Genomic DNA, 24750 nt, shown 5'->3' with positions numbered 1-24750 from the left:
TTAAGAGGCTGACTGAAAATTTCATTTTGAGATGTCAAATGTCCCAATATCAACATATTAATGAACTAATTCTATTGTAATTTTTTATTCTTCTTCTCCCATAACTAATTAGAGAGGTTTTTTTTTGCGAAATTTTCCTGTAATATTAAATATTAACTAACATACCCAACATTGTTATAAAATAAACATAATTATAAAGTAGAAAAGGGATTTTAAATTCCTAACCTCTTGTATATATATTATATGTCTTCTTAACTATTATCTATATTACTCGCAATAAAGAAAGAAATTGAAATTGAAATTAGTGCTGACAGTTCTCGTTCCATTGTATTCAATAATTCTGCTTGATTTTACAAGAACCACTGGATTATCGAAATGTACCGCCTCATCATTCCATACTTCTACATCTACCTCCGCCATACTTCTATCCACCAAAGTCAAAAGACGTTTCTGCTTTTGGCCGGTTGGTTGCAATTCAACAACTTTTTGGCATACACCAATCAAATCGAATGAATCATTTAATCACACATTGGCCAATTCCGATATTTCTTTAAAATTGTAAGTTGTTTCAGGGACACCTTCATCCGACGATTGATCGATTTGAGTCCAATTGTTAAATGTAATTTCATATTTATTATTTAATTTATAATACTCCTTTTTGGCATCGTTTACTTTGAAATTTTGGATCAGGAAGACTTTAGCGACTTCAAGTATATCAAAATATTTATCGTCAAAAGCTGTGGCACCTATTACTCCAGATGCGTCTTGCCATTCCATTTTGAAGAATTTTTCTCCGTTACCATAGGAGCGTAAATTGCCTTTGCCAACAAGCCTTACTTTAATAGAACAATTCATAGATGTATTTGAAAGATTAGCCACTGGACATATTTGAGAATTTGCCATTATGCTTTGCTAAAATAAAAAATAGATATAGTATGGTGAAATAGATTACGAATTTTATACATATATTTTATAGGGTATTAATATGCCAAATGCCGTATGCCAAAAATTTCGGAAAAAAATAACGTTTTCATACTGTGGAACTTCGTAAGCATTTTCTTGTCTGAAATTATTATTTGGAGGAGTTAAAAACGGAATGGCGATGATCTATCGCTTCTTTTATAAAACTCATCCAACCCATAAAATTCGACATACATTCCAAGAAAAATATCCAACGACATCTGAAATAAATATGGTTAAGTTACGCCTGGCTATGATAGCTCAGAAGGTTTACTATGCGGAAGAATATGATTGTTTACTGAATGGCAGGTCCATTGATTCCAAGAGCTCAATCTTATACTTGAATCCCTTCATAGAAAATAAAGAAGTTATGCGACTAGCATTAAATCAGTGTTGGGCAAAATTAAATTGAGAGCAAGTGTGTGCGAGCGTAACTGAGAATTAAAAACGACTGACGTAAGGAGAAAGAAAGAGAAAATGTGTTTACCCATCGACCCTCAGTTACGGTAGCGTATATGGGTAAGCATGCCTGCATTAAATATACATTTGAAGAGTTATCTACGATGCTTTCTCGAATTGAAGCGTGCTTGAATTCTAGGCATCCTTGTCCAATGAATGACCGAAAATATTGTGTCGTTGACACCAGGTCAATATGCAAACGGATGATATTGTCGTCATTCGCCATGAGCAATTACCTCCTCCAGCGTGGAAGTTAGGTCGCGTAATAAAAGTTTTTCCCGGTATCGACGGTCGCGTTCGTGTCGCTGACAATTGGTTTTACCGGGCTTACAAGCGACAAAAGGAAAAAACAGGCTCGAAAAGTGAAAACAAATTCTGCATTTTGAGTCGACGGTAGCATCCACTACACAAATACAAGCGCTTCATCACCATGTCACTGGGAAAGAAGGTGCGAATACTGGAAAAGCCTAATAGCTGCACTAATTGCCTTTCCACAACTCACACTCTGCGAGAGTGCAAAATCAATTCCAGATGTCAAGAGTGCAATCTGATACAACACACCAGAGATGGAATGTCAGAAATAGTGACGTAAATGACGGAATGAAATGTCGGAAACCTACCAAAATCCATTAGGTTTTTGACAAAATAGCTATTTCCATTAATCAATTTAGAAATTACGCATGCTTTACTCAAATTAATCATGGTATAATAGTAGAAGGTAACAGCAAGTGTTGTTGTACAACAAACGATACAACAACCACATGGCAATTTGTTTTTGTAAGTTATGCTAGTGTCAACATCATTTGACAGAAAAATGTAAACAAACAAATAAATTATATTTATTTTGAAAATGAAATATTTTCGAATCCTCAAAATAAAATTTGAAAACCATGAATGAAAATCTATCAAATTTATATTTCTGTCGCTTCCACATCCTTCCTATAATTGAGCTATTGCCACTTATATGTGTAACACATATGAAAATGCAGGGAATTGCGAGTTATTCAATGAAGAAAGATTAGGTTCCTCAAACTTTCCCAGCAGGCAGATTGAGTAAATTGAATACGGGAGCATATTTAATGAAGAACAATTTCAAATTGTATGCGTTCCCAATTTCCCCGTTGGGTGATTTTTAAAAACCTAATTTGTCAAATTCATATTGACACTTATATTACGTTGGAATCAAATCAGCTAGGATTTGCTGTTACCTTTTATAATTGTACCATGCAAATTAATATAAAATTTTCTTCTCAAAAAATTTAGAAATTTTTATCAGTTCTACTAAGGAAGTCAGATATATGTCAAAATTATATATATTCTTGAAAATAAATATATATGCTGATAATATTGAAATAAAAGACGTTTACTACATTTATTACATTTTATACAGGTATATGACGTTTTCGACGTTTACTCCTTTTTGACAGTCGAAAACCTAAAAATTCGTCACACGGGCCATCCCTGCAACACACCCATCACGTGCTGAATCGCAGGAACAACTTCAAGTCCATCCGTTTAGGTCCGCTATTTCACGTCCGACCGATGTACTAATTCACAATTCATTCAGACCATTTCACGTCCGCCTATACAAATTCCCAATCCATTCAGTCCATTGTGACTCTAGGGCCCACTCTAGTGGCACAACTGGTCGTGGGTGATCGACGCATTCCAATTCGAGCCCTATTGGACTGGACCGACTATATGATACCTTTCACGACTTTAGTATATTCTACATATAAATCCTTTTCGCCTGTTCGAAGGAACATTGACATGAAATTTAACAAACTTAAATATGTGATTTTTATCTATATGTGAACCGACTAACGTCAATCCGAACGTATATTCTGAAACATATGCTATGTTTCATTTAATTCGGGCAGATTTAGTGTCGTTTGCGTACATTGGGACAAACTTATTTAAATCGATTTATAGCAAACTTAATAGACGCTAATAGATATGCCGCACTGTTCAAAATTTAATCTCAATCAGACACCATTGCGAAATATATATGGAAGCTATGTCTGCATCTACACCAATTAGATACGTTGCGCAAATTTTTGTGTCCATCGGACAAACATTAGGAGTCGGGTGCACCATGTACCTAAAATCGGACGAAAATAGGAGCCATAAATAAATCTTAACCGATCTTCACCAAACTTAGCACACATCATTCTAGGCTCAATTTTTCACTTTCGTGCAAATCGAAAAATATATAGGGTATTTGGTGCATCATTAACATTAAATCGAACGAAGATATATATGGGAGCTATATCTAAATCTGAACCGATTTTCACGAAACTTGGCAGACATAATTCTAGGCTTGATTTAGTACGCTGTGCCAGCTTTTGTGCAAATCGAAAGATACATAAATGCGACCTGTGCATGGACAGACAGACGGACGGACGGACATGCATAAATCGACTTAGAAAATGATTCTATTCATATTCTCAAAAGGAAAAATGTGTCTATCTCGTTTCCATTTGCCTGTTACAAATATTTGCACAAAGACATAATACCCTGCACCACAGTGTGTTTTTGATAACAAATAACGTGACGGACCTCTTAAGGCCGACATCAGAGTACGCGTAAGAAGCGATGCTATTATATGCCGCTAAACGATGCTATAAACCTCTCCGTGTGTATAATTATGGAATAGAGCAAGCGAGACGACGCGAGTTGTGCAATGGTTGCACGTCTCGCTTGCGCTGAGCCATGGTTTATAGCAAGAACTCGCTTTGTCTCTGTTTGAGTTTCTTTTTTATTTTAATTTATTCGCATTTTAAATAAAATAAAATTCAAGCCTTGTGAAATTCTTGATTTTTGTTTTTTTTTATTTTCAACCCGCGCCTTCGAAATTTTTGATTTTTGTTTTTTTTTAATCCACGCCTTGTGAAATTAGGTGTTTTTAGGCTTTACACTCTATAGCACTCACTCTGCCATATTATAGCATTGAAACACTATAAATATTACCATAACTATTATAGCATGTAGTATCGTATGGCTTTTCGGATTCACTCTGACTATGATGGCTCAGCCTATGTGTTAGTCATCGTATGCATAATTAACGTCGTTGTCTTTGGCGTTTGAACTGGCGAATTTCTCTCCGTGGGGGATTCCCATTTAATTATGGATTTATATACTTGTTTCCTATTCATCTGTTATTTTGCAATCTCTCACAATCGCGAACAATTATAAACTAAATTCTTACCTGTAAATGAATGGTGTAGAATATTTAAAAAAAATTGTGTTTTTATTCAAATAAACAAAAAGATCACAAATAATATTTTTCTTATTTATGTAGATATGTATGTCTGAAATTCCACAAATATAATAAAAACCGGTTGTACCGAGTATATTTAGATAGCAGATTGCCGATTGCGGAAAACACGACTATTAACCGTTGCGAAGAAAAATGCCACTGATGTTCGAGAGTATACGAGCTGTCGATGTCAGATTAAAGAAACAATTTGCAAGGTACATTTAAAAAGCTATATTAATCAGAACAGCTGTTTGTGCTGACAAACTTATTTAAAGATTTGAAACGAAACAAATTAAAAACATATGTTTCAATTTCTGGACATTCTCGCTTGACTTAGTTAAAGGAGAAGCCGAAACAAGAAATATTGAAAAAAATATTTTTTTAATCCACGCTTTATGGAATTCATGAAAAAAATCAAACCTTATGAAATTCTTGACTTTTTTTAAATTCTATCCTTGTGAATTTCTTAAAATTAAATTATTTTTTAAATCCTCGCCATGTGAAAAATGTCGAGGATTTAATGAAAAATGTTAAAAAGTTATCGAGCAACATTTAGTAGCCAAACAAATTGTAAACATTGAAGTACGAATAAAACTATATCTGTATCGTTTGGGTGCTCTCGAAACCATACTTTCGATTTCTTTCTTAGTTTGCATATTCGTTTGAATAATGTCGTCTTCTTTTTCTTCGAACATTATTTATAACTATAATAGCATGTAGTATCGTATGGCTTTTCGGTTTCACTCTGACTATGATGACTCAGCCTATGTGTTGTAGCCGTTAGTCATCGTATGCATAATTAACGTCGTTGTCTTTGGCGTTTGAACTGGCGAATTTCTCTCCGTTGGGGATTCCCATTTAATTATGGAATTATATACTAGTTTTCTATTCTTCTGTTATTTCGCAATCTCTCACAATCTGGAACAATTATGAATAGAAATATACAAAGAAATAAAAGTCTTACCTGTAAATGAATGGTGTAGAATATTTTTAAAAAAATTGTGTTTTAATTTAATTAACAAAAAGATCGCAAGTAATATTTTTGTTGTTATTTATGTAGATATATATGTCTGAAATTCCAAAAATATAACAAAAATCGGTTGTATTGAGTATATTTAGATTGCAGAAAACACGACACGACTGTTGACCGTTGCGAAGTAAAATTCAATTCAATTTCTGGATATTCGCTAGGTAGAAAATTAATATTTTTTTGCATTCCCGCTTATCTCAGTTAAAGGAGAAGCCGAAACAAGAATTATTGAAAAAAATATTTTTTTTAAAGTCCACGCTTTGTGGAATTCTTAAAAAAAAAATTAAATTCAAGCCTTATTAAATTCTTGATTTTTGGTTTTATATCCACGCCTTATGAAATTCTTGTTTTTCTTGTTTTTTGTTTCTTTTTTGTTTTAACATGTAAAAATATGTTTAAAAGTTATCGAACAACATTTAGTAACTAATTGAATAAGTGTCATTCACAAACAAATTGTAAATATTGAAATTTGTGTTAATTTAAATATAAAATGTGAACGAAAAGATTTAATTTATTGTTATATCCTATTTTTATGACAAAATTTCACAACTTTGTAACAATAAAATTGGTTGGCTTTTAGTGACCTCTCTTAATATTGTGACGAACTGGCTGTCCACCGTGATTTTTAATCTCACACGTTGAAGTTCTATATCAGTGATGAAAAATTGGATTTTTCCAACTATGGTGTAACCTACATTTTTGTAATGATTGGCGACACATGTAGAGGGATCTTACTTATTTCAATGTTCGGCGGCAATTGTAGGGGGTCGGGGATATCGTTTGATTATTTTAAAAGTTATCTATATTTTGGTTAACAATATTACCTTTAATATTACTAATCAGTGTTATTATATTATTATTATTTTATAACTATATGTGTGGAAAAAGTGATTGTTGATTTGGAATATAATTACCAATTGCATTTTTTTCCTCGCATGGCCAATTAATAACATCGATAGCCGAGACATTTTTGATAGCTTATTTGTTATTAACCTTACAGTTGATACTGCCAAATCGAACCGATCAGCAATGTAACGAAAACTGCAAGATTCGTGGCCAGCAAACCAAAGAAACACCAGCATATGCATGTATTCAGAATACCTTTTGTCTTCACGCAATTGCTTATATTGATTCCAATTATATAATAGTTGGCATAGATTTTCGAGAAGTCAATTTTATTTAAATATCTAAAGTAGGTGAAATGTTAGAGGAAACATAAATCAAGTTTAAAGTTTGCATGATATATTTTTGGATCTAATTGTACCTTTCGAAAGACACCACTTTTATTTTAAGATCTGCAATACGAATAAAGTTATGGCGCCATCTATTGATCGGCATGATTCAAATCATGCGCATCATTATAAAGATTCCGCCCAATTTACAGTATTTTGAGTGTTTTTGCAACATTTTCTAATCAAAGATGCTCTAATTTACCATTCATTTCAAGAAAGCGATCATTAAGTTTTAACGTGGCCCTTGTAAATATACCTAGCTATAACTATTATCGGTATTTAGCTGGTTTTAGTAGAATTTTCCAACATTATTGCTATGCTGACGTAAGGGGGTCTCTTCCTTCTGACGGGTCTGAATACTTCTCCATTCGCGGACATTACAGGTACCGTATAGCTGGCCATTAATCGACCAATCGCTTTAAAAGAGGTAATCATAGTTTCCTAATCTACGCCACAATTCCCGTCGCCAAGCAACTTTAGGCCCTTGTTCCTAATTTTTGGGGTATTTGGTAGTCCGAATTGTATCCCACTCGAACTGCACATTCATGGCATTTTCATCTCCGCAGTCCAACTGTTGAACAATATAGCTCATCACGAGGTGTGACGGGAGAAAACTATTAAAAATGAAACACGCGGTGTTGATGCCTCCGTGGTTCGAGGTGAACTCATTTTATTCATAATATTTCCTTAACTCTAATCCTACATATTAATACATAAAACTACAATGCAATTTGGGTTTTGACACAATTATGGTCTTTATTTATGATCACCCAAAAATACACACGGATAAAAAATGCATTATTATGATTACGCTGTGAATGCGAGATGAGCAACGAGATTCAACCTTACACATATGCCCACAACGATTGGACCCCACGAAATGATAGTACGACTTGACTTGTTCATCCAAAAAAATTAAACATACCTTTGTCCTCTTCATATTATTGGCATTTTTTGAAATTGATTGGTCCCTGATCATCAACGGTAGTTGTTGTTGTTGTAGCAGCCCTTTCGATTTTACACAATGGACTGAGATGACTGACGTAAGACTCGGGTCGTTTCGAATCGTAGACGCAGGTTCTTTAGAAGTGTTCCTTTCTAACACAAATGACGGTCCTAGGCTTATAATAGTATACATTTGAAGTAAGACGGCTGCTGCTACTTCTACGGAAGACAAAGAGTGCCTATTACACGGGCCTATACCTGTTGCGGGTATTTATTTGCCCAATTACAACAATTTTAATATACCAATACCACAACACCGTTTCATCAATGTGATGCGACAACCGAAATTTGCTGTTAAACATATACATTTAAAATATGAAAACAATTTTTGTGTAAAAAATATAATAAAGCTTTAATTAACACCTACATTTGTCATTTTTTATGTTTTCAATTAACTTTTGATTATGTTCTGTTCCATCCTGAAAATAAGAATACCAACAATTAATAGTTTCCATATTGGTTTTATAAACACCCTTATTACGGTAGGCGTAGTCGCAGTACGCCATCTCTCGTTGGCGTTTTTGGTCGGCATTATATAAAATTTACGACTACGCCAAGCTTGGTAATAGATTTTTCTTTTACTCTGTTACAAAATCAAAGCAAACATTTTACTTTTAGAACCCTTTTTATATTGTATTGGAAGTGCTATGGCATTTTGTATGTTTTCTAATTAATTTTCTGGCAAGTGCAATTCTTATGATCATTGAGAAATGCAATAAAATAAATTCTAATGTAACAGTTAATCAGTAAATATCGTAAAATATCGTAAAGCCGAGCATAAAAAAGATTTCCAAGCGCGTCGGTCTTTTGCGCAAATCCACCAATTTGGAAGGCCACGTTCCAAGATGGTGTTTTGTACTTGGTCTTTCCATCTAAAACGTGGCCTTCCCGTTCTACGGGAACCATCAGTAGTCTCGTTTTTATATTCCTTTTGAGCTGGGGCATTCTCATTCATTCGCGCAACATGGCCTAGCCACCGTAGTCGCTGCAGCTCAATACTACTATCTCGATGTCCGCGTATAAATTGTAAAGCTCGTGGTTCATTCGACGCCGATATTCACCGTCGACGCAGATCGGCCCGTAGATCTTTCGGAGAATTTTTCTTTCAAACACCCCAAGAGCTGTCTCATCTGCTTGCGCAAGTACCCATGCTTCCGATCCATATAATAGCACGGGTAGTATCAGCGTCTTGTAAAGTGTGCGTTTGGTCTGGCGGGAGGTGGCCTTGTTTCTAAACTGCTTACTTAGACCATAGTAGCATCTGTTGGCCATCACAATCCTTCTCCGAATTTCAAAAGGTATATAAAGTCTTTAACTACCTCGAAACTGTAGTTCTCAAGTTCCACAGTAGGTCCGAGTCTACTGGACGTCTTGCGTGTTGATACCATCAGCTTGGTCTTCTCGCCGTTTACTGCCAAACACACTTTGGCAGACTCCTTTTCAATTTGTTCAAAGGTGGCTGTTACCGCTCTCAATGTTCGACCCATTATATCGATGTCTCGGCGTAGGCGAGTAACATGTGTTGTTTGGTGTACAGAGTGCCATTTCTGTTCACCTTTGCGTCCCGTATGACCTTTTCCAGCAGGATGTTAAAAAGATCGCACGACAAACTGTCACCTTGTCTGAATCCTCGTTCGGTATTGAAGGGCTCCGATAGGTCCTTTCATACATTAACTGCTGACCTTGTGCCACTTAAAGTTATTAATTAATTTTGCAGAAATGCCGAACGCTTTAAACACCTCTGAACGGATAGGGCTGTCGAATGCGGGGTCTTTTCCAGGATTTGGCGCAGAATGAAAATCTGGTCAATGGTGGATTTGCCAGGTCTGGAGCCGCATTGATATGGTCCATTAACCATTGGCTTCAATAGCTCACACAGCACACTGGATAGCACTTTATATGCGATGGGAAGGAGACTTATTCCTCTTTAGTTGACACATATCGTTTTGTCTCCTTTTTTGTGCACGGGACACAGGATGCTGACGTTCCAATCATTGGGCATGCTTTCCTCAAGCCAAATTGTACTAATCAGCTGGTGCATGCTCCTGACCAGCATCTGGCCACCAGTCTTGAATAGTTCGGCTGGTAACCCATCGGCTCCTACTGCTTTATTGTTCTTGAGCCGATTAATTACTTTTATGACCTCATCTTGGCTAGGTGGTATACATTCTATACCATCATCTCTTATTGGTTCTGGGGTATCTTCTTCAACGCCACTATTTGATACCAGAAACCGACCCCAAATCGGCTCGAATGAAATAAAATTTATCATTGGTTGCAGAAAGACGTGAGTGTTTTCCTTCGAAGGAAAATTGACATGCAATTGTATGGATACATATGTAGAATATAGTGGTGAAGGGTATCATGTAGTCGGTGCAGTCCGACTTTACTACTTTCCTTACTGCTATTTTTTTTGCAAATATAGAGCAGGACTTCTATGAAGTTAACTTCAAAATACACAAACATAGGCGAAAACGCTCTTATTATTCTGAAAATGACTTAAATTCCCATGCATCCAGCAATGCAAAGCAATTGGGGCAATTTTTCAAATTAGCACCATTTTCATAATTCCCCGTTCTGAATATGTTTGTTTTATTGACATTCATAAAAACTATACCTTCTACCCTAACACATCGTGGAAGTTTCATCCAAATATCTCAAAGCATACCTAAGTTATAGCCATTTGAAGTTGACCTTTTGTTCAAAATATAGTGGCTACACGATTCTGTTTGCCTAGTACCGAAAACTGGAAAAAAGGCTGAAAAGAAACCCCAAAAAATTCAACTAGCTAGCTGTGTTACCAGATCGCTTTCATAGTGTTTTATTGTTAGATTCAAAATGATGAGCATACATTTAGGCGTTACATTACAACCCATTGACATCGACATTTTTCGCATATATTTCTATTGTGTGTGATGCGCCTGAAAGTATGCTCACAATTTACCAACTTGCATTAAAACTCAAGCATAACACACAAAAATAGTCTGGCAACGTTGCCGCTTCAGTTTTCTATTGTTTGCGTAGATGCAATTTCTTCGTGTTTTCTCATTTGAGGTACTAGGCAAACAGAATCGTGTAGCCGCTATATTTTGGACACAAGGTCAACTTCAAGTGGATATAACTTTAGAATGCTTTGAGATATTTGGATGAAACTTTCACTATTTGTTAGGGTAGAATGTGTTGTTTATATGCAATTCCATGGACAAGCTTTTTCACAACAGATAACTATGAAAATTATGTTTATTTCAAAATTATCCTAATCGCTTTGATTTGCTGTATGGATGACGGGTTATAAAAAACGTTTTGATATTCGATAAACACATTTTCAGAAAAATAACGACATGCTCGCACTTTTTTGGGTATTTTGAAGGATGTATTCATAATTTTAAAACGAAAACAAATAAAAAGTGCCACTCGGTGTTGCCGACAAATATACACCCTCAGACTATGGTTTGCGGAGGTCTATTATACACATGTTTTATTATTCGTTGTATAAAATTAAGGTGGCCATACGTCTTCTTTTTTTAGAGGACAATCATCTATACAATTTATGTCCTCTATCTGTCATCTATTTCTATAATCGGTCATCTTTGTCATCTATATTTCTAAAATCTAATCGGGGCCGACCGTACCATACCCTACCCTACACAACTACCACGGAACTAGTAACTTAGAGTTTATTTCGAGCCTTGGCAATATTTCGTGATATTTGCACCCTCTTGCCCGTGATATTTGCACCCTCTTGCCCGACACTAATATATTTTCCGAATTCAGTACAGACCTTCTAGCTATTTGTCCAGATTCCCTTCATCGTGTTGTGATGTTTGGCTTGTAGCCAATAGATCGACTCGAAAAATAAACACAAAAATGGAAATTTTCAAAGCGATCGGCCCTCCAGTGTGGTAATGGATTACTGAATAATATCTGAATACGTAAGCACCTGTAAATATAGAAGTGTACGTACCACATCCCAGAACTTACGACAATGTAATTGGTATCAATTTAAAGGTCAACCATTCCTCTTGGATATACTATCGACTTCTGGGGTATATGTCCTTCATTTTTCACACAAAAGTCAGGGTCCATTTGACCCGCTAAATAATGACCGATCTTTATCAAAACAGGCAAATATTAAGTATTAGGTCCGAAGAAAACTCGTGACGATTGGTCCATAACTGTGGCCTCTACCGTGTTTACAATTTATAATGGACAGACAGACGAACGGGCGGACACACATGCCTAGATCGACATAAAGGTAGGTCTAAGACCAATATTTCGCGCCGTTAAGGGCTAAGCAGAATGCTCGCTTTGAGCCATCCGTCGCGTTATATGTTATCGAAAATACAACAACCACAAGGAAACGATATGCGCTTTACTGTTATCGTTTCCTTGTGGTTGTTGTATTTTCGATAACATATAACGCGACGGATGGCTCAATGCGAGCATTCTGCTTAGCCCTTTACAAACTCTTGGTACAAAGCTATAACGCTCTGACAAAATAGTTGTGTAGGGTATAAATACATTTTATGAAATTCCAGTCAAATACTTAGATAAAAAATCCGAGTCATAGCAGGAAAAACCACATAACTGGCCACATTTTCGGTATTTTCAAGATTTTAAACATATTTTCCAACCGAGTCATCTGTTATTTTATATCTTGAGTTCTAATTAAGTAACAATTTTCCCTAAAAAATTAAATTATTAAATTTTGGTATTTTCAGGGTAACCGAATAATATATAAATAATAATATTTTGAGTTCTATGTCTCTGAGTGACCCCAATATAAAGACATTTCATCTCCGAAGTCCAAATTGTAGACATGTGGCTGAAGATTTATTGACGGTTATTTTCATATTCCTCTAGTGGAAAGAGGCTGTTTAATCTGCAAGATTACGAGTTCAAGTTTACGTATACATATCGCTCATTTGCCGCAAGATCGGAATAATTAAAAAAAATCGATTTTGCAGAAAACAGAAGAACTTCTGCCGTTTTTCAATCAATGTGAATAAAATATTTTGATTTGATTATGCTCAATTAACTCAAAAATTACTATTTTTGACTTATGCCGGTCTTGAGCGTTATATTGCTAACCGTTGGGCCCCACAACATGATCGTACAGTCATCTGCATACGTAATCATCTCAATTTCATCTGGCGGATTGGAATACCGGGGAATGTAAAGGTTAAACAGTTCCGGAGATATATCTATGCTGTGGGAACTCCTTGCTGCACTTTACGGCGTTTGGACTTCCTATACCGGAACTCCACGTATAACTGGCGTTCATATATATATATATATATATATATATATTTGATTATCAAATGTTTCAGTTATGACCGGAGGGAAATATTCTCCATGTCCTCAAAAAGTATGTCATTAGCTATATTGCTAAAACAATAACTAGTTTAGGCTGCCAACAGGATGTCCAAAATTGTATTTGTGGTTTTTAATTAAGGTCTCTGCAGAGAAATTTTAATACAGTAGATATCGGATATAAGAAACTAAAAAAAAAGCCGGAGATTTCTTTCTTATATGCGTTTTTTTTTCTTATATGTGGAATCGGACATGAGAAAGTATAACCTCGGTGTTTTTGAAAATCTTTCTTATATGCGATTTTTTCTTATATAAGATGTACTTATATCCGATATCTACTGTAAGACACATTTCGACTTGGGACTTGACTTTTCATTCAAAAAATTAAACTTACCTTTGTCTTCTACACATTATTGGCTTTTGATGAAATGGTCGGTTTTTGGATATCGTCAACGGTAGTAGTTGGCTCAGGTTCTTTCGAATGTATTCTTGTAATTTTCAAACCAAATGAACGGCCCTGGGCTTATAAAAATACCCATTTAAACTGAGTCGGCTTCTGCTGCTTCTACTGAAGACAACGAGTGCTGATTGTCCCGGCCTAAACCACCTGTTGCACGTATTTTCGCATTATTGTGGGCAAATTATATATTTATAGTTCAGGTAAACATTTCATTCGAAATAATATATTATTGCGTAATAATGTTATGATCCATATACACGTTATTCCATAAAATATAGAAAAAAATACTACATAAACTTTTAATTAACCCCTACATATGTCATTCTTTTTATATTGTCAATTAACTTTTGATTATATGTTTTATAATTCAATGGTTCTGCCGATATTACATTATAAAATCGTCGTTCTGTGCCATCCTGAAAATAAGAATACCAACAATTAATTGTTTAACAATAATTGTATTTCTAATAATAATAAAAATACATACATCCAATTTTACAATCTCTGTTCTCAATTTAAAGATATAGTTGGCGTAATTTATTTTATTACATATCCCCTCACAATTTAAAGGATCCTCTTTAAGTAGTTTTGCTACCAGATGTGCTCTTCGGCCTAGTAATGGTTCAGCGACATTATTAAAACAAGCAGCCCAAACGCATGCAGTCCAGTCACAAATACATATCTAGAAAAAAAATATTATTCGGCTTCATTCTCGAAATTCGTTAGGACGAAATGTTAAATTACCGATTAAATGTGTTGATTCCAGATGTTTTCGCTCTAGGAGCGATTTTGAAATGTTTCTAGATTTTTTACTTACTCTCTAGATGTTTCTAGATTCACTGTTATAAAAAATGTAAGGGAATAGAACAAAATTATCATGGTTTCCCCCTGAATGATTAATTTTCTCACTTTCGATCTTGGTTTATAATTATAATTCGTATACCTGTTTGGTAGATACATATATAAAGGTCAATTTGCGTTCCGCAAGAATCACACCACCACACAAGGTTACTTCTTTATGCAACCGAAATAATTAAAGGGAATATGAATCTGAATAAAGATACTGAGGTAGTTTCGATGGACTTGACAAAATCATTTAATTCAGTATATCATATTTTAATTAGAAAGCTTATAGATGAATTAAAATTTCCAATTGCAGCTGGTAAACTTATTTTATCATATATGTCTGATAGATCCCAATTTGTTGTATACAATGGCATAACTTCAAGGTCGGCTTCGGTTACGTATGGTATGCCTCAGTGGCTCAGTGTTAGGTCCCTTGATATTTATTTTGTATACTAATAGCCTCAGAGAGTGATTTGATAATGTTAATTGTACACCGCTTTTGTTTTCTCAACAATAGTGCTAATCCTATCACATTCGAAGAGCGAACTCAATTAATTTTTTCCTTAAGGGACTTCAGATCTGGCATGTTAAGATAGCTGCTTTAATTGTAAAAAAATATAAGTGTTGAAAATAGGGCTTGACTTTGATATTCCTTTATAAATTTAATTTTTATACGAAGCCAACTTATGTACAGTAAACCCCGCATAATTACCTCAGTGAAAATGTCAGAATTTTTGAGTAATTATCCGTGGAAAGTAATTAAGCGAGCACGGTTAATTACCTCGCTAGGGAAATTATCCGTGGACCCTGGTTAAATACCCTGCAAGGGTAAATATCGGTGGACACTGGCGTTTTGTTTTTTTTTCTTTCTTTCTTTTTTTTGCTTGAAATATTAACTGGAGCTTTAGTTTGATAGACAAAGATGTATTCCTCGGAGACATTTCACGAAAACTTTCAAAACAATAGATTTTATTTGCACATGTGTGGCAAGTGCACTAGCAAATGTAAGCCATTTTAAGTGAAGTTGCCAGATTTAAAAAAATACATTGGGTAATTACATGGTACGGATTTAAAGGTACGATTACTTTGGGGTAGGTTATTTAGGGGCAAATAAATGAAATGGGTAATTAAAAGGGGGTAATTAAACGTGCAATTTTGTAAGAGATTGTACTGAAAATAACTGGGTATTCTGAAATCGAATTAATTAACCGTGGAGGTAATTAAGCGGGGAATACTGTATGTGTTTCCGCCATTAGTCGTGTTAGGCAATGATCATTGGATAATTTCTTCTTAATCCTTTCAAGTTTTGTTGTAATGTAGACGATTTAAATATTTATCTGGATGGGAACAAGATCAGCTTTGTAAATAGATATACAATTTTGGGCATTTTTGTAGACGACAAACTTTCTTTCGAAACCCAATGTTCCGAGAAGGACATTTGCTTCTATTCGTAGGCTATATTCAACGAATTTATTTCTTCCATTGTGGGTTAAAAAACGGGTGGCCAAAGCTCTTCTTATGTCTCAAATTATTTATGGGTTGGAGATTGTGTCTGGTACGATTGATCGCATTTTTTGTAAACTTAAACGCATAGTTAATTATCTTGCTTGATTTGCATATGAAATTAGGATCCGATGACATATCTCGGGGGTATGTTTTGAGCAGTTTGTTTCGGTAAGAGTATTACGAGATTTCTATAAAATAATACTCAAATATTTATATCAAGGATACATAAATCCATATTTAAAAAAATATTTTATTATAAGTGTTGCACGATTATGGAGTTTTTTTTACTTGTTGAAATAAGAGTTTTTTCCCCAAACCAATACCGCTTTTCGTTCGAAATTTTTGAACCATTTCTGCAATTTTAATTTGTCAACCTTGTAATGATCTATATTTTTTCCTTTCTTTTTTTCATTTCGCAATCCTTTTCTGTGACGTTTTCTCATTATTTATTCTCATTTTTTTTTGTCATTTAATTTTATGCACTTACATTTAAATTCATAGCATATTCGAAATCGTCCACATCCATGTCACAAGTTTCACAGCGATTCTGGCCATATTCGTTTTCGTTGACTTTTTTCCTACATAGAAGGCAGGCTTTATAGACAATTTTGTTGCTATTGATTAAATTTATAACACCATTGGTCACGAAGACTTCTCTCTTATCCATGCCCAAGTTAAACGACTCTTCCAATGTGAGCCATTGAGGTCTAAATATAAGTATATACATAAATCCAAATTATATATATATATATATATATGTGTGTGTGTGTGTTCAGTTGTGTTCATTAAAATAGTAGTGCAGTTGATTTGTAAGTGCACGGTTGTATTTTTTATTTTTTTTTTAATTTAATTTATTTCTTTCTATTATTTTCAACACTTTTATTCCGGAAAAAAATGTTTTTTTCTATTAAAAAAATACTAATGAAAGAAAATAGTACGAACCACCGAAGGCTTTGTTGCATGCATATCTTCCTATCGAGATGAAAATGGAAACATGGTGACAGATACAGATAGCGTGTTGACCATTGACCAAATTTCACTCTGCGCCAAATCCTGGAAAAGATCCACGAAAAATACATCGAAACATTTTAACTAATCGTTGACTATAAAGCCGTAAAATTAATACGGCTATGCAGGATAACTTTAACTGGCATAAGGTGAGCACGTACAAGATGATAGTTTGTCGTGTGATCTTTTTAACATACAGCTGGAAAAGGTAATACGAGAAGAAAAGGTGAACAGATATGACACTCTGCACACAAAACAACTCGTGGAACTCGTACCGCGCCATAAATATAACTAATGGCATCAGTTTTGAAAGTCGGAGGAGAATAGTGATAGCCAACACATGCTACTGGTCTAAGTAAGCAATTTGGAAACAAGGCCATATCTCGCCAGACCAAACTAACAATCTACAAGACGCTGATACTACCCGTGCTGCTGTATGGATCAGAAGCTTTGGTACATGCACAAGCAGATGATGCAGTTCTTGGAGTGTTTGAGAGAAAAATTCTGCGAAAGATCTATGAGCCGATCTGTGTCGACGTTGAATATCGCCATCGGATGAACCATGAGTTGTAATATATATTTTCAGACATTGACATAGCCAGACGTATGTAGCTGCAGCGACTACGTTGGCTAGGTCATGTTGTGAGAATGGATGAGGATGCCTCAGCACAACAGCGAGACAACGGACGGCTCGCACATTAGGGGAAGGCCACGAATTCAATGGAAAGATCAAGTGAAAGACTATATCTAGGAACATGATCTTTCAAATTGGAAGAGGTGCGCAAAATACCGACTCGTCGGTAATATTTTTTTAAACTCAGCTTATGGAACAAATGTTCTGTCACAAACAAACCAGCTGTATTTTAATGAACACAACTGTGTGTGTATATGTAAAAAAATAAATCAAAATAATAAATATAACACAGTGACACATTTTTCAACTTTAAAATCTTGAACCAATCGAGACCCCCAAAATCTTGAAGCTTGTGATGGTGGAAGAAAATCCCTAGCTGGGTTTTGCATTATTAGCTAAGGATTTCTTTTAAATTAATTTTTAAAATATTCGACTGGGGAGGATTTTAGCACAATTTTCGAATAATACGTACTTATTATTGAGTCTATATCTCTCTAACTATTCGAAATATTGCTTTTCTCTCTTAAGCAATATTTTTCCTCTTAATTAGGTCTACAAATTTTCTCTTGAGATAAAATCAATAAAACAACAACATCATACTGAAAATAGCACAACTGCAAAAAAAATTAAAATTTGGACATACTTTTTCCATGTTTTTCACACTTATTTCAGAAACTGCTACTGACTCGGACAAAAAATATATGACAAAAAGATAGCCAATAGCAAATCAAACAACTCTTCTTAAAACACCGATTTCATTGGTTGACTCCTTCACATAGTTATAGCCTCACAAATTCATCAAAATGAACCAAAGAAATTCACTCCCAATTGTATGTTTATAGAAATAAAAATTGCTATGCTTTTTTCAATAAATAGGTACAAAATTGAAGTAAAAATTAAACATGGAAAAAGTAAGTCGAAATTTTAATTTTCTTGCAGTTGTGCTATTTTCAGTATGATGGTGTTGTTTTATTGATTTTATCTCAAAAGAAAATTTTTAGATCTAATTAAGAGGAAAAATATTGCTTAAGAGAGAAAAGCAATATTTCGAATAGTTTACGAGATATAGATATAGTATTATTCGAAAATTGTGCTAAAATTAATTTAAAAAAATTTAAAAAAAAAATTTTAAATTTAAAAAAAAAACTTAGCTAATAATGCAAAACCCAGCTAGGGATTTTCTTCCACCATCACAAGCTTCAAGATTTTGGGGGTCTCGATTGGTTCAAGATTTTAGTGCTGCACAGTGTAATTAAACATATCACATTTTATTTACGATACTTACTCAAATATGTTCCTGTGAATATTTGCCGCACCACCTTTAAGAAACCAATCCCTTAAAACATCTGTCTCCCTAATGTGAGGATCGATTATTAGAGCATTATTAGTGCTGACACTTTTCGTTCCGTGATATTCATTAATACTGCCTGTTTTTACAAGAACAACTGGATGCTGGCTATTCTCGAATAGTGCCGCCTCATCATTCCATACTTCTACATCTACCGCCGCCATACTTCTATCCACCAAAGTCAAAAGACGTTTCTGGTGTTGGCCGCACGTTTGCATTTCTCCAACTCTTTGGCATACACCAATCAAATCAAATGAATCATTTAATCCCACATTGGCCAATTGCGATATTTCTTTAAAATTGTAAGTTATTTCGGGGACATCTTCATCCGACGATGGACAGATTCGAGTCGAATATGTGAATGTAATTTCATATTGATGATTTAATTTATTATACTGTTTATTGGCATTGTTTACTCTGAAATATTGGATCAGGAAGACTTTACCGTCTTCGAGCATATCAAAATAGTGATCGTCAAACGCTGTGGCACCTATTTTTCCAGATGAATCTTGCAATTCCATTTTAAAGTATTTCCCTCCATTACGGGTGGGGCGTAAATTACTTTTGCCAACAAGCCTTACTTTAATAGTACTATTCCCAGATGTATTTGAAAGATTGGCCACTGGACATATTTGAGAATTAGCCATTCTAATTTGCTATAATAAAATATAGATATGGTAAGATGAAATCGTTTTTATACATATATATTTTACGGTGTGATCCTATTATAAGTCAAAAGTCAGCAGACCAGCCTTTGCAAATAACTATATATTAAATGAGTTCTGGAATATAGTTATATTTTCTGATGAATCTTAATTTAATATATTTGGCTCAGATGGGAAGTCATACGTTTGGCGGAAGCCCAATACAGAACTTTAATTAAAACACGGTGGCGCTACTGTTATGATTTGGGCATGTATGGCCACAACTGGAATGGAAATACGGACAAAACTATGCATCTGAACATTCTTAAAGATAATATATGACAAAGTGCAGAAATACTCGACCTATGAAGAAAAGACCAGAGCCCAGAAGAAATGGCGATGTAAGTTATAACTTTAACCAATAGTAAATGCCATAGATACTTTCAAAAGTACCTGCACCGCATGTGGAGATGCATAAGGTCTGCTACCCTGAATAATGATCCCCTTAACGCTGGAGAGTTATGCGACCTCGTGTCATTCAGTAAATAAAATTGAGACATGAGTGCTGCATATGATGAATGGACAGATAGCCACTGCATCAATGTCAGAACACAACTGCGGAGAATGCAGTCACAAGTAGAAATCCCGCTGTTGACTGCCGTAACAAACAGTTCGAAAACCAAAGAAGCATTGAACTGGAGATCGTATTGAATTCAAATTGTTACTGCCAACTATTTGTCGACAGAAACCCGAACTCTTAAACCAACAAGAGATTTCTACGAAATACGAAACACCTAAAGGTAGTGGAGAAGTACGAATAACTCTATCCAAATATAGGCCCAAGAAAACTAGGAGTTTCAATTCCCCGTACAGCGGCAAAGAAGAGTTTACACCCAATTTTTGGGTAAATACTCCAAATAGGGGTACCTTTGTATGGGGGCTACCAGTAAACGTGGACCTACTTACATACATTTTTGCATGGACATTTGGTACCCCAAAAGGACACTTTGTGCCAAATTACAGTTAATTTGGTTGTAAAATGTGTCTAATAGGCCAAAAATATCTTAAATCGGGAGATACGGTTATATGGGGGCTATATCAAAACTTGGACCCAAGGACCACATTTTGGATTTCTATATTTGCTTTGACATTAAAAACATGTATGCAAAATTTTGGCCGCCTATGTCAAGTGGTTCCGCAGTTAACGAGTTTATACCCAATTTTTGGGTAAATACTCAAAATAGGGGTACCTTTGTGGGTCGGCAGTAATGAGTTTATACCCAATTTTTGAGTAAATACTCAAAATACAGAAGAAGCTATTTTCACGAATTAGGAAACACTTTTTGGCGGTGAAAAGACTATCCAAATAAAGCATCAATAAAAACTATTCAGTGGTGCATCCCTGAACAGCGAAGGAGTTTCCACTCTCCGTACAGCGGCAAAGAAGGAAAGTGGGCAGATGAAAGTCGAATCAAGAGCTAAGGCTTTACTAGGAATACGTAGTCGAGCGCAAAAGTCGACGTTTTGATTTTTATCTCTGACGCAAAAGTCTATATTTGATCTTTCGATTTTGTCAAACCTGCTCAAAATCGATGTTCCTCTTCTACCGACAAAAGCAAAGCAAATAAATTTTTTGATTTTTATATGAATTGTTGTCAACAGATAAAATAAAGTTCTGGAATATGTAATTATTGGGCAATTTGGGCTTCATGATAATAAACCAAGTATTTATGAAGAAAATCGAAAGTCAATCTTGAAAAGTCGTCTTGGCGATTTTCTCAAAGATCAAAAGTCACAATCGATTAGTTAAAAATCGATTTACTTATACATAGGCTAAACAGGAACCTGTATATATATATATTGAGTTTGTTGATCATGTTAAGTGTGACAAAGGCCTACATTTTGACATGCAAAATTTCGATATGTCGTATCGAAAGTAATCTTTCTCTTTTTAGAGAAGTTGTACAGTGTTGAACTTTTCTTATCTTTGCAAATTAGGCGGCAACTGGTGGATAATAACCACGATAAGAATTAATTGCAGTCAGATTTTTTTTCAGCAAATAATTATTACTTTTACTAGTATTGCTTGTCAAGTTAGCAGAATGCTCGCGTTGAGCCATCCGTCGCGTTATATGTTATCGAAAATACAACAACCACAAGGAAACGATAACACAAACGCTCAAAGTTGATGTGCGCTGCGCTTCGGAGTTAAATATATTTTAACTTTTTTCGTGCGTTAACGCGATAACAAAAAACGTTCAACGCGAACATTCTGTTTAGCCATTTAAGATGTTGCTTGTTTTATTTTATAAGTGGAGGGTGTTCGTATTATTTTTTATACAAATGTAATTATAAGTTTTTGTAGACTGGTAATTTTTTGGTTCCGGATGATAAGGGAGTAGCATTAATTGACAAAGCTGACAGCAAGCGGCGTATTAGTCAGTGAGAGGAAGATGATCGGAGCTTGCAGTTGGAAAGGATCGAGCTTTATAAAAGAGTTTGCCACCGTTCTTATTAGAATAGTAAATTAGGCTGAGTCTCCTTTACAACGGCGGTTTGCCAATGGGCTAAGAGTCTAAACACAACCAGAGAGACAGGAGTCAGCGGCATACTTTTTCGCAGGCGTAAAAACCAAACGAAAGAGTAACAGTACGTTTACATTTAACCGGATTTCGTTAACCCAGTGGGTTTCAATTGTCAATTCCTTTGCATATATGTCAAATAAATCCTCACAAAGTAGGTTAACCCGGTAAAAAGTTTAACGTAAATGCCGTTTTAGCGGCACAAAATGTCAATTATTTTGTTCTCATTTTCTGACAGAACATTTTATTTATTCAATTTATTATTTAATAAACAATAATGCCAAGGAACTCGGAGCAAAATTATTGCAATTTTCGACTAAAGTAAGCAAAAATCTATATTGCACTGCCATATGCCATATTTTTTACAGCACTGCCATATGCCATATTTTAACAGCACTGTAATTATACCCTTCACCACACTGTGGTACAGGGTATTATGTCTTTGTGCATATGTTTGTAACAGGCAAAAGAAATCGAGATAGACCCATGGTTCCTTTTGAGAATATGCATAGAATCACTTTCTGAGTCGATTTATGCATGTCCGTCCGTCCGTCTGTCCATCCGTCCGTCCATGTATTTTTGTTAACAAAGTACAGGTCGCATTTATGATCCGATTTGGATGAAATTTGGCACAGGTCACTTAATTGGCCCAAGGACGAACCCTATTGAAATTGGAGAAAATCGGTCCACGTTTAGGCATAGCTCCCATATAAGGGTACCCCAAAATTTTCGGTATTTTGAGGTTCTTGAGCGCGTTTTTAACTGAATCCGCTGAAATTTGGTACTTTGAGTTCTTATTGGGTAGCAAATCTCTCTACCAAAAATTATAAATAAAGGTCAATTTTTTCGGATAGCCCCCATATAAGATTACCCCCAATTTTCGGTATTTTGGGGGTTTTGATCGCATTTTCCGACCGTATTCGCTGAAATGTGTTCTTATTGGGTAGCAAATCTCCCTACCAAAAATTATAAATAACGGTCTATTTTTTCGCATAGCCCCCATATAAGGGTACCCCCAAATTTTCGGTATTTTGAGGTTCTTGAGCGCGTTTTTTAAATGAATTCGCTGAAATTTTGTACATTGAGTTCTTATTGGGTAGCAAATCTCCCTACCAAAAATTATAAATAAAGGTCCATTTTTTCGGATAGCCCCCATATAAGATTACCCCCAAATTTCGGTATTTTGGGGGGTTTTGATCGCATTTTTCGACCGAATTCACTGAAATTTGGTACTTTGTGTTCTTATTGGGTAGCAAATCTCCCTACCAAACATTATAAATAAAGGTCCATTTTTTCGGAAAGTCCCCATATAAGGGCACCCCCAATTTTCGGTATTTTCGGGTTTTTGGGCTCGTTTTATAACTAAATTCGCTGAAATTTTGTACATTGAGTTCTTATTGGGTACCAAATTACTCCACTAAAAATTATAAATATAGGTCCAGTTTTTCTGGTAGTACCCATATAACGGTACCCCAAAATGTTTGGTATTTTGAGGGTTCTGATCGAATTTTTCGACCAATGACTGTAATTTAGTACGTCGAGTTCTTATTAGGTAGCACATCTCTCCACTATAAATTATAAATATTGGCCAATTTTTTCTGGTAGCCCCCAGGTTTTGATGTTCTTGAACCAAATTCTTTTTTCTGGTACAGGGTATTATGTTTTTGTGCAAATGTTTGTAACATGCAAAAATAATCGAGATAGACCCATGGCTCCTTTTGAGAATATGCATAGAATCACTTTTTGAGTCGATTTAAGCACGAAATTTGGCACAGCGTAGCAAATTAGGTCTAGAATGATGTGTGTAAAGTTGCCTGAAAATCGGTTCAGATTTATATATAGCTCCCACATATACTTTCGTCAGATTTAATGTAAATGGTGCACCAAAGTCCCTATATATCTTTCGATTTGCACGAAATTTGGCACAGCGTAACAAATTAGGTCTAGAATGATGTGTGTTAAGTTTCCTGAAATCGGTTCAGATTTAGATATAGCTTCTATATCTGACCAAATGAACAATTTAGTATCGGTTGCAGAATGACGTGTTTATGGTTCCAATTTCATTTTACTGGTCCTTTAAACATGCGACTTCTGTTAGGATTCATCTGTTGAATATACTCAAAGTGGTGAAGGGTATCATATAGTCGGCCCCGTCCGACTTTACTACTTTCCTTACTGGTTTTTGATATGTATGACTCTGACCAAAAATTAATAAAGTCTATTCAAGCGTCAAGCCGCTGGACGCGAACGTCAGCCGTCGGGATTTCCCGTTGCCAATAAGAAACACACGGTAAACGACCGTCGCTGACTCTAGACTCTCTGGTTGTGTTTAGACTCTAAGGAGATTGTTCGCTTTATCCGTTTTTTTAACGCATGCAAAAAGCTAAAATATATTTAACTCTGAAGCACAACGCACATCAACATCAAGCATTGATGTTATCGTTCCCTTGTGGTTGTTGTATTT

General features: G+C 35.2%; 1 protein-coding gene across 1 annotated transcript in view; it reads right to left on the bottom strand.

The window, feature by feature from the left end:
• The window catches only part of LOC133338010 (replication protein A 70 kDa DNA-binding subunit-like), a 31024-nt gene extending 11443 nt beyond the window's left edge, over positions 1-19581 (bottom strand). Inside the window, exon 1 of the mRNA XM_061546197.1 lies at positions 18998-19581. Within this exon, the coding sequence (XP_061402181.1) occupies positions 18998-19581 (584 nt within the window). The remainder of the gene's footprint in view (positions 1-18997) is intronic.
• Between the last annotated feature and the right edge of the window lie 5169 nt (positions 19582-24750).

The sequence above is a fragment of the Musca vetustissima genome, unplaced genomic scaffold (genome assembly GCF_032173495.1).
Source record: "Musca vetustissima isolate MV318-11 ecotype Yass unplaced genomic scaffold, APGP_CSIRO_Mvet_v1 utg24174, whole genome shotgun sequence".
Classification (NCBI taxonomy): Eukaryota; Metazoa; Arthropoda; class Insecta; order Diptera; family Muscidae; genus Musca; species Musca vetustissima.
Note: the sequence above shows the minus strand (reverse complement) of the source record. Positions and strands in the feature narration are given on the sequence as shown.